Raw genomic sequence first — 17,038 nt, forward strand, 5'->3', positions numbered from 1 at the left:
GTTCTAGTTAATCTAAAGCAAACCTTCCTCCCTTGGCAGGGAATAAGGCCCCCTGCTAACACTCTTATGCTGCCCTCTGGCCATGCTGTATCACATCCAGCATCCTGTTTCTTACAAGGAAAGTGCTAAAACATTGTAAGGCACCTGGTTGTTGCGCCATTCTATGAAATGGGAGTAAATGTCTTCCTGACCCTAGCTAATAATCATTTTGTGCTTAAAGCCTGGGGGTGAACATCTTTGAAATGTATCGTAGCTAATGTAAGCGGAGGTGCTTTGATTTGTGCCTCCTAAACCAGGGCCTGCTGCACATCAGCTATTGAGAACCGTTAATCCTTTGCATTAGGATCAGAGCAGCTCTACAAATGTTTATATTGCTCCAGAATCCACAAGACAGGGGAAGGGATTTTCCTGAGGTTTTTTCTTTCTCTCTCTTGCTGTGCATGAAGACTTACACATGTGTTTTGTTTTGTTTCTCCAGGAAATGGAGAGGAATCATACCCAGATCTTCTTGCTCTGGTTATTGCTGTCATTGTAACCATCATTGTGGCTATGGGGGTGAAGAACTCCGTGGGATTTAACAATGTGCTCAATGCAATTAACCTGGTAGTGTGGCTCTTCATCGTGATCGCTGGGCTTTTCTTTGTCAATGGCAACAACTGGTCTGAAGGGCAGTTCTTGCCATTTGGATGGTCTGGGGTAAGTGTCTTACACACAATCTGGTATGCTATGGGCAGCAGCAGCCTTTAACTGAAGCATCCTAGCTGGTCACATAGGGCCCACACCATAGAAGCCACACCACTCCAATGCCCATCTGCTGTGCTAGCAGGTCATCATTATTTATTTGTATTACATAGCACATTGAGGCCCCAACTGAGATCAGAGCTCCCAGTGTGCTGGACACCCTCTGTACACATCCATAGCAAGAGATAGACTATCAGCTCTTCTCAGCAGGGACTAACAAAACATAACAGTCAAAGGGTGGGAGAGGAAACTGAGGTGAAGCAACTTGCTCAAGGTCACACACAACAGGGAACAGAACCCAGGTGTTCTGACAACTAGTCCAGGGCCCTAGTCACTGTCCCATATTTCCCCTCAGGCTATGTAACAATGGAAGTCTTTAGTCACCCTGCTTCCTTCTTAGTAAGCACCACTTTGGTTTCATCTCCTGACTCCTTGGCCATGTAGAGAGGTCATAGGGCCTGATAAACAGGGGAGTCTGGGGAGGGCCACCACAGTTGGAGGGGGTGGAGCATAGGTAAACAGGAGCCGTTGAGGTAGTTTCTGTGCACTGTGGGTGCATCTGAGAAAGAGGGGAAGTCTGGGCAGCGGTGGGGAGGGAGCTGTCTGAGCTCTCTAAAGGGAAGGCCAGTGCTGCTGTATACTGAACTCCCAGAGACAGATTTACAGGGCAATAACTGGCACCATCTGGCACCATTCTTCCAAACCCCCTCAAAGCGTGAGAGTCCAAACCATACGGAATCCAGGTCCCAGCTCTGATCCAGAGACCAAACCCTGACCCACCTCATACAACTAGACTGACAGCAATAAGCTGAAGAGTAAGAGTTTCCAAAGTGCCTAAGTGATTTAGGAACCTACATCCTATTGATTTTTCAATGGAAATCAGGCTCCTGAGTGACTTAAGTGCTTTTGAACCTTTTACACAAGGTGTTTTACTGAAGCCCTGCTCTCTCCCAGCTGAACAGAGTGAGTTGGGTTATACTGGGATCTGGATCCAAACCTTCTTTGCATCTGCATAACCAAATCCCAAATGACAACCTTTGCCCATCTTTGAAAAAGTCACTTGTGGTCCAGTCTTCCCCCACTCCATCAGAATAAGCTTAGAACTTTTTCATAACTCTAAGCTCAAGAGCCAAACATTTGAAGTGATATGTTGTTATAATGTTATACCAAAATACAGTAGCCATGGATAAAAAAAGAAGTTAAGGGAGGGCTAGTGCAGTTTCTATAAAGAGGGAGAAACATACTGATATTTGTTTGGGTTAGTTTTCAGTAAAAATATTCTAAACTGTTTGTTTTGTGCACTTCATAAAGCCACCTGCTAGTGCTTATTTTATGGATGTTAGCTCACAGCTTACTGAGAATTTGGACAGATTTGGCTTTTTCAGCCTGCTTGAACTGGTTTTTATCCAAGGATGAGCAGAGACTGAAAATATCTTGGCTGGACTAAGGCCAAGATAATTTCTCAGATTTACACTGCTCAACTCCATAAGGTTTTGTACAGAAAAATAAGGAGGAAAGTAAAGTAAACCAAGATTCTTGGTTATCAGAGCAGATCCTGGGCTGTCTGATGTTTTTCCTCCCTCTTCTCTTAAATAAATCAATATTTTCTGCTACATAAAACCTAAAGAGAAGAAAGAAGCCCCCTTGAGAGCGTATATTACATTTATCTTTTGAAGCTGCTTGGCCTTTTTATGCCACATATTAGGAACAATAAACAAAGAGAAATAGAAAAAAAAAACCAGCCATTTCTCTTGTATCCAAACCTACAAAAGACTCAAGGTAAAAGTACAGAATTTAAAGGAATAAGGGGCTTGATCTAAGCCCATTGATGTCAACGGGAACCTTCCCATTAATTTAAATGGGTTTTGGATTAACTTAAATTTGGCTCCAAAATTTAGCTTTTGTAAAAATAATCATGCAGTCGCTGTGTTTAGGGTGAAATTCACTCTTGTGCAGAGGGCCACCATGAGGCATCTGCACCAGCTAAGTCCTTTAAAATAGGATTTAAATGAGGCTTAAGTGGTGCAGAGGCCCTCTGCAGAGAGGTGAATTTTACCGTCTAGTGCACTGCTAAATAGACAGATTATATAGATTAATATTATACACACTCTGCAAACTAACCCACTTCTTGTGTCTTTCTGCGAGACCAACACTTTAAAAATCACTACCTTTTTTGTCTGTCTTGCATAGAATACCTTACAGAAAGCCAAGGCCAATTTTTTCCACCTCTGTATTTAAATAAAGAATTGCTTTCAGTTTGACTTGCAACTTGCCATTTATGTAATTTTCAGCCATTGCACATGCTACAGTGTTTGTTTCCTCAGTTTGATAACTGTCCTTGATAATATTGTATATTTAAAGAACATAAACACAATAAAATATTTAAACAGTACAAGGGTTCCCAGTGGGTGCTGCTAGCCCATCTGTAGTTTCCATACAAAACAGAAGTTATTTTGAAAGCTCCACACATCTGATTATATCTATTCTGGTCCTTCTATTAGCACATTTTGCTGTCACATTAAACAGTTTGCTAATATGTAATGTGTGAGAATGTTACAAATCCTTATTAATTTAATCAGATTTGGATTCTAATAGCATGAAAGCAAGTGACTATATAAAACTGGTTAATTGTCTTATCTGTCACTGTCAGGATCTGTCAACAGGTTCAGGGGCTGCATAACTACAGATCTGTGTCAAGCATTAGTAAGTTGCAAATGACCCTCTTTTAGTGAAAACCCAAGCCCCACAAGCCTGAAAACCCAAGCCCAACTCCTGCCTCAAAGGGTGGAGTACAAGCTGAGTATTCTCAAATCCAATGGATCTCCTAGCCTTGGTTTAACATTTTTGTTTTAATGTTATTGAATGCTCTTTTATTTCTAGATATTTCATTGTATGGCATGATGTTCAAGTGGCATGTTGAAATAGAAGCACTAGATTAAATCACTGGATTCTTGGTTCTCCCAGGTGCAGGCCCCAAATCAGAATGCTCAGTTGGGGCACTCAGATCAGCCTTTAAGTGTCCAAAAGACCAGTTGAAATTGGAACCAGATTCCTTAGCTTAAGCATCCGTGTTTGAAAACTTAGAGACACTCTGAGCGACATCTGCCTTGCTTTACATAGGCTTATTTACTTCCACTCACATTAAAGGGGGCTAGGATTTGGTCCAATAGGCACTGATTTCAATGTTCTCACAGAAGCCAAAATCCACTCCCCAGCAGGAATAATTTGGCTTCGCATTAGGAAACTCTGTAGGAGGAAGTATTAGGGGAAAGCCTCCCTTTAGGCCACCGGGTTGGTAATGGGACTTCTCCATGGCTGCTACTGGAGGCCTCCACGGCTGTGGTGTCCCTTCTCTCCTCACCCCCATGTAAGAGTAAAGTGGGCCTTCCAGCCCTTGATGGGGGTGGGGCAGGGGAATACAAGGAGGCATCTCTCATTCTACTAGTTTTCCTTCATGTATCTGATTAAGTCAATTATTTGTGCAGGTGCTAAAAGGTGCAGCTACTTGTTTCTATGCGTTCATTGGCTTTGACATAATCGCCACCACAGGAGAAGAAGCTAAGAGTCCCAACACCTCCATTCCCTATGCAATCACGGCTTCTTTGGTCACATGCCTGACGGCATATGTATCTGTAAGTACCAAATACATACAACGTTTCTCTACTGTAGCTTCTGTGCTGCTTTCTTTAGTGAGATAATGTGCCAGTGAGATCATGTAACAAATGTTTCCTTCTCTGGTGGATGTGCACGACTACTTCAGCTGTGGATGTGTTTGACTACATCAATGTCTTTCTGTGGCTGCCCTTTAACCTCCCAGTCTGTTGTTTCCAGGCGGAGGATTCAGATAGTTTCATTCTGATGGGGATCCCATTTCCTGTGCCAGCTACATGGAGCATGTGACAGCATGTGACAGCCTGTCTTTTCCCCATGCATAATCTATATCCTCCGATACAAAGGGCAGGTCAGTGTTTAAGACTGCAGCAAAACAAAGAAGAGCACCAGAGATGAAGGACACATTTCCCGAGCTGCATCTTTGGAAGAAGAACCAGTTACACTGCTGCAAATTTGGGACGCTGCCCAAGGCAGCAAGGATCATAGCTCACAGGCAATAACAGGTGTGGGTGGCAAGCGTAGAAATGGCAGAAGCATTGTTCTGCTTCTCTGCATCCAAATAAACACACATCTGTCTTCAGGATAATGGAACAAAATTGAGTGAGTCATAGGGGGAAAATGTTGTTCTGACTGTTTTATCCAAAACCTATCCAAAGGCTATCAGGCTATCCTCTTTCTTTAATCATGGCAGTTACCAGCCAAGTCCCTTCATTTATTTTTCATTTAGATAATTGTTCTTCAGTGAAGACCATATTTTGTCCTTTGCAAATAATGGTTTAAGTATGCTATATAAGAAACATAGGACACGTGGCCATTTCTGAAATCACATTTTAAATATTTCTGACTTTCATCACTGAGAAACTGATCTCGTCCATTGTGAGTCCGTGGCAGAAATATATGCTGCAGTCAAGAACAACCCTCTGTACTCCTCCACTCCTACCTCGGTGTCTTCTTTTGTCTTTGATAGGTCAGTGTAATCTTAACTCTGATGGTGCCGTACTCCGCCATTGATTCTGAATCCCCTTTGATGGAAATGTTTGTAGCCCACGGATTCTATACCGCTAAATTCATTGTTGCCATTGGATCTGTAGCAGGCTTGACAGTGAGCTTGCTGGGCTCCCTTTTCCCAATGCCAAGAGTCATTTATGCCATGGCTGGTGATGGGCTGCTCTTCAGGTGAGTCATGCTTTTGCTGTCAATTATTTTTGCCCCCTGATGCTTTGTGACTTGAGTTCAAGTTAAAAATGATTGATTCAAAGTCAGTCATTTCATCTTGTCTATGGAAACCTCTCAGTTTAATGGCTGCATTTGTCCTTTAGCACGTATGGGATCAAATAGCCAGAGAGCTGCAAAGTCAGAGGAGCAGTGATACCTTGAAAAGGCTTCACAGCAGCACAGGCCTGCTAGGAATCCTCAGAAGGTCTAAGAGAGGAAAGGAAACATGTGGGATACCCTCTCTCCACACTTCACCAGGCTCTGAGAGCCATAACCTGCCATTGGTTGGAACACGGGGGCAATGGGAGCTTAGCTTAAAAATCAGTAACTGGGAATGCAAGCACAAATCAGAGCCTGTAATCCGGGAAATCAGGAGGGATCTACACGTGCAATAGCTGATGTCAGAGTTTACACAGGGAATGTGTGTGCATGTCTGAGGGCAGGGTGAATAGTCTAAACAAAGTAACTCATGCCTATGTCTTTCAAAATGATCGCATCCTGTTCGCACACACAGGAGTGAATGTGCAATAACTCACCTATCAAAAACAAAAACCAAACAAACACACACCTCTCAAAGTAAAAATATCAAGGCCAAAGTCACACTTTGGTTTAAGACTTTTGCTTTTCCCAAAAAGTCATTTTTAAAACTGGCTGAGATGTTCCTGGGTCATTACTCAGCACAGTGAACTAAATTATACCAACATCATTACACATACCTTTCCCCACTGAGAAATGCACTCTGGGTTTTTTTATAGGAAAAAGTGTAAAAGAAACAGCCAGAATTGTACAGAAATTAGATCTAAATATTTTCCCTAGAATAAACTCACATCTAGAGTGTAAAACCTACTGAACTTTGTGTTTGCTTGTTTTATAAAAGAAAAGGAGTAATACTTCTACTATAACTTAGAATTAAATATACTCCATTTGTCACAGCACCTTTACTGTAAAACACTTGCACGGCAGAGCTCTGAATTACCACTTTGAATTTACAAGTAGTTAGGGCCCAATCCAAATCTCAGTGAAGTCAATGGGAGTCCTTCCATTGGCTTCAGTGAGTTTTGGATCAAGCTTTTAGACTATTAACTCCTGGTGCTATATAAATACCATAGGCCGACAGACAGGTGTAGGCCTTGGCATGTTAAACACATATGGATATGTTTGTAAACGTGTTTGTAAAAGGCCCAATCCTACAAACATTACTAAGCTTGGTGGGTTCTACCATGAGAATCCCAGCTGTGGTCAATGAGGCTACCCATATTAGCAAACTCAATAGTGGATATAACCATAGTCGGTATGACTATGAGTTCTCTCCTCTGTGCTATGTGCACCTAAAGCTTCTAGTGAACTAATTGGAGTTGGAGTGTGCAAAGAATCCATGATCAAGTCCTATGGGGGGATGTTCAAAAACATTCATCATTGGCCCAACTCTGCTCTCATTGAAGTCAATGGGAGTTTCACCCTAAATGATCTGATGTGCACTTCAGATCATACTGAGATGCCTGGAGCTACAAGCTACCCAAAATTTAGGGTGGGCTCCCTTCTCATTATAGTCATTTCTTTGGGAGGGTCAGGCACTAGAGTTTTACCCAGAGAAGCAATTATACTAGATCTTAGTCTAGCTCCAAACCCTAGTACCGCGGCTTTGCATCCACGTACGTGTTACTGTCACAGGGCAGTCTCCACTGGGTGCAGTTTTAACGGTCTGTGACTGTTTCACACTCTAGATTCTTGTCCCATGTGAGTTCTTACACGGAGACTCCAGTGGTGGCTTGTATTGTCTCAGGATTTCTAGCAGCACTGCTCTCCTTGCTGGTCAGCCTAAGGGACCTGATAGAAATGATGTCCATCGGCACACTCCTGGCCTACACTTTGGTCTCTGTTTGTGTCTTGCTTCTCCGATACCAGCCAGAGAGTGACATTGACGGTTTTGTCAAATTCCTCTCTGAGGAACACACCAAGAAGAAGGAAGGAATTCTAGTGGACTGTGAGAAGGAGGTTTGCTCTCCAGGGAGCGAAGGGGAGGAGTTTGCTGGCCCACTCACCAACACGTGCGGTGCAAAAAATCTGCCATCGTTGGGTGACAATGAGATGCTCATTGGGAAAGCAGATAAACCCACCTACAACATCAACCACCCCAACTATGGTACAGTCGACATGACCTCAGGAATCGAGGCAGATGAGTCTGAAAACATTTACCTCATCAAGCTTAAGAAGTTAATAGGGCCACGTTATTACACAATGAGGATTCACCTGGGACTGCCAGGGAAAATGGATCGCCCGACTGCAGCTACTGGCCGCACTGTCACCACCTGTGTGCTCCTGCTTTTCGTCCTGATGTTCATCTTCTGCTCTTTCATCATTTTCGGTGCAGACTATATCTATGATGAGAGATGGTGGGCTATTCTCCTGGTGGTTTTGATGGTCCTGCTCATCATTGCATTGGTATTTGTGATCTTGCAACAGCCAGAAAACCCCAAAAAGCTGCCATATATGGCACCTTGTCTCCCTTTTGTCCCTGCATTTGCCATGTTGGTGAATATTTATCTCATGCTGAAGCTCTCCACGATCACATGGGTCCGATTTGCTGTCTGGTGTTTTGTGGGTAAGTCTTGGATTTTTTAAGTTAGTCTGTTGTAAAAGTAACTTCTCTAGCAGATGGAAACCTAGATGTCACTCCCCTTTTTCCCCCTCTCCCCCACTTCCTGCCCCTCCCCTCCTTTTCTTTACTTCTGTTCTTCTGCCCCTTTTTTTTCTTTTTTTCATGTTCTCCCCTTATTTGGGGGAGATTTTTTGAATATAATATAAATTCCAAAATAAAGGGGGAGGGGAGAACTTTACTAATTAGAACACTTGGACCATGCTGTCACTGTAACTGGTGTGAGTTGTCAGCTAAGGTATATCACAATCCTCCTCCCTTCTGCAGCATCTTCAGCTGTAATCCCGAAGCACGTTTAAAAATTCAAATTAATTCAGCATCTCTGGGAAGTGGCCTAGCAACATTATCCTCACATTGCAAACAGAGACAGTGAAGCACAGAGGGGTGAAGTGCCTTGCCCCTGGTCACCCTGCAGGGCAGAGGCACAATCAAGAATTGAATCCAGGCCTTACCCGCAATCTGACCATCTATGCAGCCAACCACACTGAAACTCCAGCTACGCAGGCTGTAGGGTGAGCCAGTGTCAGACTGGAGATTAGAAGGCAGGAAACCTCACATTTTAACGATCATACAACACCATCTCTTAAAGCCAGTGCTTAACGGTTAGTATTCATGTTTATGTAGGTGTGTATTTATTTCTGGTTGCTTTTTTCCCCATCTCCCACCCTGCTGTCCGGGCACGTCTACAAACATTCAGACAGTCGGTATCAACATTAAAATGATTATCTCTGCAATAAACTCCTCTCCCACCACTGAAATATTTACATTTCTCGTCCCTCCCCATAACTACCCCTACTATCATCATAATCGTAATAACAGTCCCACATCTACCAACACACCCTCTCCAAATGCCCAGGGGGAAAAATGGACCTTGTAGCACGTCCAGAAGATTAACAAATCTGGGCCATAGAGAACCAAAGCAGGACAAGAACACCAGAGTCAAGGATCCCTCATGGGGAATATTATTATTTGTATCATGGTAGGGCCTAGAAGACCCAGTCATGGACCCCTTAATGCTAGGGTGCTGTACAGACTCAGAACAAAAAGACTGTTCCTGCCCCAAATGTCCTGCCAACAGCCCCCTTCCCAATCCAACCAGAGCTCAGAATCCTCCTCTGATTGCAACTGTGGCCACATGGCACAGGGTGAGAGTTGGGAAGCTGTATGCTCAGTGGTATTCTGCTTACAAGATAAAGCCATTTTTTAAAGAGGAACAATGATTGACATCTGAGCCGGCAGCTTGTCTGCCATGTGTCAGCCTGATCCAAATTCAAGCAGTCTTCTCATCATCAGCATCCCTCCCAGGGGTTGTGATGGGAGAGAAGAACAGCTCAGCATTTACCACAGTGATGCTGCTGGATTCCACTCGAACATTTCCATTCCAGCTGGCAGCTGCAAAGTCTGGCCTTGTCAACGGCTCTTATTGGTAGAAATTTACTCTATTTGACTAAAAGTGAAAAACAATCAACAATGAAAAACTCGTCCATATATGTTATCAGCAGCAGGCAGGTTTTCCTGTTTATAAAAGAATCCAGAGGGACCGGTTATCCCACCCACCATGAAAGCTGCCTGGGTCTCACTCCCTTATCTGTCACCACAGAACTGCAGGGCCAGGGCAGATTTCAGCAGCTGCTCTTTCACCTGCATTGCATAGTTTGGGGGCTGCTTTCACTAGCAAGTAAATTGCCTGTTTTATGAGTTAGACGTTGCACTAAATCCCATTTTTAATAGTTTTTTTCCATAACTAATTTGGGTACCTGTTCAGATTTTGGTTTCTTGTAAATGAACCCTGAAGTTGTTTTATGGAACGTCCTCCAGGAGAAGAGCGCCAGAGTGATGGCTAGAGATAAATCGGTTTATTCAGTTAAATGAATTATTCTCCCTTCCATAGTTGCTGAAGGGCACAGCCAAATTAAACTGGCTCTAAGCACTGTCCTGATCTCTTCATTGCAGACTAGCTGGGTAAATCACATAGCAAAAGTGATAAGCTTGTGTTTCTTAGTGTTACAGCTCATTTCCAACATTTCTAGTCATAGTCCCCGATCAACATGGATGGGCCCCTGTGCGCCTGCAAAGTCATTGATTTCAGTGAGACTCTCCATAGGCACAAGGGATCATGCAAATTGCAGGATCAGGACCATAGTCAGCATATTGTTACTGAATCCAGATTTGGGTTCAATTTTTCCAAAAGGTCTAAGTAGCAAGCCAAAGAATGAGCTTCACCAATAGCATATTCTGTCCACTCCCAGGCTATCAGGAGTTGATTGAACATTCCTGGTCTCAGGCCAGACTTCATGCTAACTGCACCATTTAGGGTACATCTTGCAGAGTTAATGGGAGATAGCTACCCTCGAGTCTCTCCTCTTGAGTTAGCCTGGCTCACGGGAACACAGCCACAGTGCAAAATAACGCTCACGCTGCTGTGTTTTCACTGATGCTGCAATCACTTGTGCATGGCACTAAGTCTCCTGGGGGCACATCCCTTGGTTCTGCAGGAACCTGAGCCTTTCCTGGTGAATCTGGGAAGAACTCGTTGAAAGGCATTGGAGGACTAGCAGCACTTAAATGGAGCTAAGCTGCATCCATGCTATAAAGGAGTCAAGTTAGCAGTAAGACATTTTAGCCTATACCCGCTGACAGGCCAGCCAGCTAGAGCTGAAAGCGTCACCACACTCAATCTAAGGAGTTTTGTGTATGGACAGAACTCGAGTGAGGAGTAACATTCCATTCAACTTACAGCTCAAGTTACCTCTGCAATGAAGCCCTTCTGCTCTTGATATAGGAAAATGCTGTGTTCTGTTCTGGTCACTCATTTCTAAAAGGTTATAACAGAAACAGGACGGGTACAGAGAAGTGCAGCAGAAATGGCTAGAGGAATAGAAAGACCTCCATGTGCAGAGTTGTAGTTTAGAAAGCAGACAAATAAAAGGTAATATGATAGAAGTGTTTAACGAGTGGTGCAGAGAAGGGCATTAGATGCTTCCTATTTGCCCCTGCATAACACTAAAACAAGGGGACACCAATGAAATAATTGGCAACACATTTAAAACCGGGAATGGAAATAACTGAAGCCAAGAACTTAACAGTATCTAAAAAGAATGAGACATTGGTATGAATAACAAGAACAGCCACATTTACCTTACATTAAAATAAAATAAGCATAAGGGATATAATTCCTTATGCTCTAGGGCATAACACAGTCATTAACTGCCTGGGGCTTGCAAAGTACTTCTCCTATGTGCAGGTTATTCCATGATTTGTCTGTAATGGGGTATCTTGCACCTTCCTCTGAAGCATCTCTAATGGGATACAAGGACCACTCGTCTTATCCAATATGGCAGTGCCTATGGCTTCTATGTTCCTAATTGCAATGTGAGACTTTATTCACTTCCACTGGAAAGTGAGCCAATGGAGCATTGATCCGTGCTCTCAGCTTCTGGATGGGAATTCCAGCTGAGCTCTGGTTTGAAAAAAAAAAAAAAGACCTCAGCTTTAAAGGCAAAAAGAGGGCAAGTGGCAATCTTAAAACCTCAACATTTCCCTAAGCTCTGGAGTGTATTGTGCAGAGAGAGCGTCCTCTTGCTCTGTACTCTTCAGAAAGGGGGAACTATACAGACTCTTTGGAAAAAAGGTCAATTACGTACAATCCCAGAGGTTCTCCTGAGAACCGAGCAGTCCTGTCCGAAAGGTGCTCTCTCTCTCCCTACTTCCCAATCAGGCACACTTGCGTAATTGTTGCACTCCAGAAATAGTGCAGTACATTCTGTAGCTCCACAGAACTCACTCAGAATCTAAATAGTGGTAAACAATGTAATTTGTTTTGCTTTGGCTTTTTTATTTCAAAGCAGCCCTATCCAGCTGAGCAGTAAAGTAAGCAGAGGGCTTCACAAAAGAGCTTCACAAGATGTATTTTTAGGATTTAATTGGACTGAGTGCAGACTAGCACTTCCCAGGGCTCAGAACTGCAGCTTCATTAAATTTCTATGAACAGACAGACCATCTGGCGGTGCAGGATCCATAATTTTCAACCATATCAGGAGATATCTAGGACCCTGGCTCATCTATTTTTTAATACTCCAGGCTGACTGGGGATGAGGAACTCACTGGCAGGAACAGAAATCCTTATTGCTTCATGTGAGTCTATTAGTAAAAACAGCCAAATTTGGAGCTTATGCAAGCAGGTGTCAATGGAGTTTTCAGTATTTTAAGTATTGCGAACTCCAAGCATTCAAAAATCATGAGTCAGGTCCTCTAAAATTATGAGATTGGCTTAAAAACCATGAGATTTAAGAAAAATAATATATTCTGGGCTCTTTTTAGTTGCCTTCTAGTCAGGGGTGAAAGTGAGCCAGTACAGGCTGGTATAGCGTACCGGTAAGAAGCCGTTACCGACCCAGACCAGCGCTTTAAGGAGGGTCCTTTGCCGCAGCAGTGCTTTATCGTTGCTGCCCCTTCCCCCTGTCAGTGGCCCTCCCGTTAGGGACCCTACCAGCAGGGCCACCAATGGGAGAGGGGTAAAAGAGGCAGCTGCCCCAGGGCTGGCGATTTAAAAGAGTCTGGGGCTCCTGGTCATTGCTACCGTGGCAGTGGCCGGAGCCCCAGACCCTTTTAAATCACCGCCGGACCCTGGGCGGCAGGGATCAGGCAGCTCGGATGGGCTGGCTGGGGAAAGCTGACCCCTCCCAGCCCCGCCCCTTCTGCCCAAGGCACCAGCCCCCATACCAGTAAGAATTTATTATTACTTTCACCCCTGCTTATAGTCCTGGAGCTTTTAGGGTTCACATTATCAAGCTTCCCTTCACAGTCATGATGGCTAGAAACTTCCTTTTTTTAAAATGAAAGCTGAGCTTTTCACATAATCACCTGACTCCAGAAGCTGGGGCTTTAAGAAAAAACACCAAATAGCACAAGACTTATGATTCTAGCCTCAGAGTTGCAGAGAAAAGCTTGAAAATATGACACCTACAGAGTCAAAAATTATAAGGTAAAAGGCAAATAAAAAGAACCCCCAAATTAATTATTTTGTAAATCTAGTGATATTTGTCAGTCGTATGATTTCTTCTCTTTTCTTTTTTTGTGGACCTGACTCCTTGTTTTTGAGCACTTACGATTGGCAATCCTCTACTTTACTCAGGAGCACTTCCAGCTTTTTTGCTGCCCTAGGCGGCAGAAGGTCCCGCCCCTGAAATGCTGCCCCCCACAGAGGTGGCGGAAGGTCCCGCCCCATAATGCCGCCCCCGACAGAGGCGACGGAAGGTCCCGCCCCCGAAATACCGTCGATGACCGGGGCGGCCGAAGATCTGGCCACCACAGTCGCTGCCCCACAAATGTTAGCGCCCTAGGCGACCACCTAGGTCGCCTAATGGGTTGCGCTTGCCCTGACTCTACTGTACTTTTCTTCTGGCTGTGGCCAACACCCAGTTGCTTCAGAAATTCTGTGATCATATTCAGTTGTTCATGGGAGATCATTTATTCCTGACCTTTGCAGGCAGTTCTCACCCTGGAGCATGAGACGTCTATCTTGGAGGAGCCTGTTTTACAAAATATAGCTCTTTTGCAGTAGCTTGTACACATGCTTTTGAGGCTGGAGGTCACACACACAAATGTTTATTGACTCTCAGGAGAAATAGCCATACACTGTACCCTGTCACTTAAGAAGCTGCGGCTCCAGTCAAATATAATGACTTCCTCTTGCAGCTTTAAATCAAGGGTGACTTCAAAACAGCAACAAAGTCTGCTAGATTTAATTAACTTTCCCCTGTGGCTTACATGGCATCAGTTCAGTTACCAGCCACAAGCAATTACTAAAGAAAGGCAGCTTCTCTTAAATTTAATTATTTCCCCTGCAGCTTCTGAGGTAAAGAGGTGAAGTGGGTACAGTTTGTTTTACCTTTGCTGTTGTGTGAGACTTGCAGTAATGGTGTGTGAATTTTCTGTTATCTCACACGATGATGTCAACCACTGCCAGAGCTGAGACAGACCCGAGCCAATGAAATTCCTGCAGGAACACATCTGCAGTAGATAGATTCTTGAATCCATTACCAATTAAGGATCTTAAATCTCCATATACCTTGGCTTCTGGAAAAAAACATTCATGGTAGGTGGGAGGGAGAGATTGTGTACTGTCACATAAGAAGAGAGTGAGAAAGAAAAGCTTAAAAAGAAACTAACAGCAACAGGAGGGCAGGATTTCTGTATCATTTTAGCATCAAACGTATTTAACCTTATGACTGTGAAGCACATTGGCTCTGTGCAATGAACGGTATAAGAGAGAGAGAGTAGGAATGCAGGGAACACCGAATAGACTGAAGAGAAAGGGTGGCTGGGGAGGATAAAGGTATGAAAATGCAATTTGGGGATTTTATTGTGAGCCCGATGATATCTGATGTTTTTCTTCAAGTCCCAGATCCTGGAGTCATGTATTTATGTGAGAATTTCACCTTGCATTTAAAACAATAAGTATAGTTCTAGCCCTTGTGTTTGCAGAGAGAAACTTCAAAACGTGAGCCCTAAAGGTTCAAAAACCAGAAGGCAAATGAAAAGAATCCAAATTGTATTATTTTAAAATCTCATGATGATTTATAAACCCATCTCATGATTTTGGAGGTCTGATATTGCATAGACCAGATCCTCAGCTGGTGCAAATCAGTGTCATTCCATTGACTTCAACGACATCCCTTGAGCTAGACCGATTTACACTAGCTGGGATCTGGCCCAAATATGTGACCCATATATCCCAGGGGGGAACAATGGTGCCTAACTCCAGTAACTGTGTATTTCTTATTCTTCTCTTCCTGCCACTCTAAAATGCATGTATTCCATGTATTCTAACAGAGAGACAAACAGCTGTGCAGTAACATCACACTATCAATTTTATAAGATCATTGTGTTTAACTGTTTAATCTTTGACTAACTAGAACACACTATTTATTTATTCCAAAGTGTTTCCTTTCTCAGATAGTTAACAGTTGTACCCCTCGATGTCTCCCCCCACCTCTCTCTCAGGCTTGCTCATTTACTTTGGCTACGGCATGTGGAACAGCACACTTGAGATCAGCGCCCGGGAAGAGGTCCTTCATCAGAGCACATACCAGCGCTATGATGTGGATGTTGACCCATTCTCAGTTGAAGAAGGCTTTTCCTATGCTAATGAGAGTGACAACTATCAGGACTTGGAGCCTTTAGAAGACAAAGGCTTCTCTTACCAGCAGATGTCGGAGGCAAAGGAAAGAAGTCGGACGAGTAGCAAATCGAAAAGCAAAGGCAAACACAAACAGAACTTCGAGGCCCTGATTGCAAATGATGAGCTTGACTACTCACCAGAATAGGCATAATACAAACAAAACCACAATGCTATTTCTCACTAACCTAACCCTTGGGCTAGAATGTGAAGGCTTCTTTGGCTCTCATTTTAAATTCCATCCTTCCTAAAATTTCAGTGCCCAGAATCACGTCATTTACTCACTCACTTTGTTACTCTTCAGGATAATTCTATAAAAAAGTTTATCCTGAATTCTGAGATAGTCACATTGAACAAAACAAGCAAGTGATGCATTTGGAGTCCACCTGCATGGCCTATCTTGGTGCATGTTACCAAGTGGGCCAGCATGTGGATGGATTAGGTGACTGGAAGATTCTTTCTATGTCTATTAAGCATCCTATTGACCTCTTTTGGCAGCACTGACAATGTGATTTAAATGAGACATGTGCCAAATAGGGTGGGTTTCATATGAGCAGTTACATGACCAGCTGAATTGGTGGGGGCATGAGACATATTCTCTGTGCTTTCCAGAAAGAATATTTACCCCATGACTATACTGGTGTGAAGCAACATATTTGGCATTTTCTTAGCAAGTATATTTTTTCGTTGAACTTATAGAAAGAAAACCTTTGCTAGCTAGGTGTAAGCATACTGAAGCAGTAAAATGTTTCCCAAGGGTATCTCAGGAGTAGATTGAAAGGAGATCCAGGGATCTTGGTCTCACAGAGCAACATTTTCATCCTCCATTTCAGCACCATGGCTCTCACTGCAAACACCATGGCTAGGGTGGGCCTGAACCAAACTTCCTGAATCCAAACACTCCAAGCTTTGGGATTAAAATGCAACCTTCATGGCTTGCACCATGCTCTAGAACAGACCAGATCCAAACTTCAGATCCCAGCACATCTGAATTTTCTCAGATCTGGATCTAAGCTTTCTGGTTTGGGCCCATCTTTAATCATGATGAGGGTCACTCCTCATCTAGGCTTAATTCATTCCTCTATAAATACTCCTAAATATCAAACTCCATTTCTCTTGGTACCATAGGTACCAAGGCTTGGACTCCATTTCCATCACTGTGTGTCTTCTACTGATTCACTGATCCATAATAATTCCCACTGGGCACAGTCCAGATTGTCATTCAGATTTCAGTTCTTCAGATGAAGTTTTTATTTGTTACTTTATGTCACATGGATCATTAACTTTAGGTCGTCACTGGACAATATTTGTGGCAACTGTAGATAACCAGGCCACTGAAATCTCATTCCTTGCCATAAACTATACTTTGTATTAAGGATCCTTACCTTGTATATGTTTTAGAGGTATTTAACCACTGGACTGTTGAGTGCTACTATGAAAAATACTGAAGTGCAACTAGCTACTGTAGTTAATGAAATTCCATAGTATCACACCTCACTTTGAAACCAAATGGAATAGGCAAAGGGAGAGGGGAGTTCATGTAACACAAGGCAGGGATTCTTAGGCAATAAATGTTTATTGATAGTTAATCCACTGGCTACTAGTAGAGAACTGGCCCAGTTCTCTCGCTCTCA

At 43.3% G+C, this 17,038-nt stretch overlaps 1 protein-coding gene across 1 annotated transcript in view; it reads left to right on the forward strand.

Moving 5' to 3' along the window:
* The window catches only part of SLC7A14 (solute carrier family 7 member 14), a 75,527-nt gene extending 58,893 nt beyond the window's left edge, over positions 1 to 16,634 (forward strand). Inside the window, exons 4-8 of the mRNA XM_032783685.2 lie at positions 479 to 696; positions 4,227 to 4,373; positions 5,321 to 5,529; positions 7,293 to 8,170; positions 15,230 to 16,634. Coding sequence (XP_032639576.1) covers positions 479 to 696; positions 4,227 to 4,373; positions 5,321 to 5,529; positions 7,293 to 8,170; positions 15,230 to 15,552 — 1,775 coding nt within the window. The 3' untranslated portion in view covers positions 15,553 to 16,634. The remainder of the gene's footprint in view (positions 1 to 478; positions 697 to 4,226; positions 4,374 to 5,320; positions 5,530 to 7,292; positions 8,171 to 15,229) is intronic.
* Positions 16,635 to 17,038: the final 404 nt, after the last annotated feature.

Source organism: Chelonoidis abingdonii, chromosome 8 (assembly GCF_003597395.2).
Source record: "Chelonoidis abingdonii isolate Lonesome George chromosome 8, CheloAbing_2.0, whole genome shotgun sequence".
NCBI lineage: Eukaryota > Metazoa > Chordata > Testudines > Testudinidae > Chelonoidis > Chelonoidis abingdonii.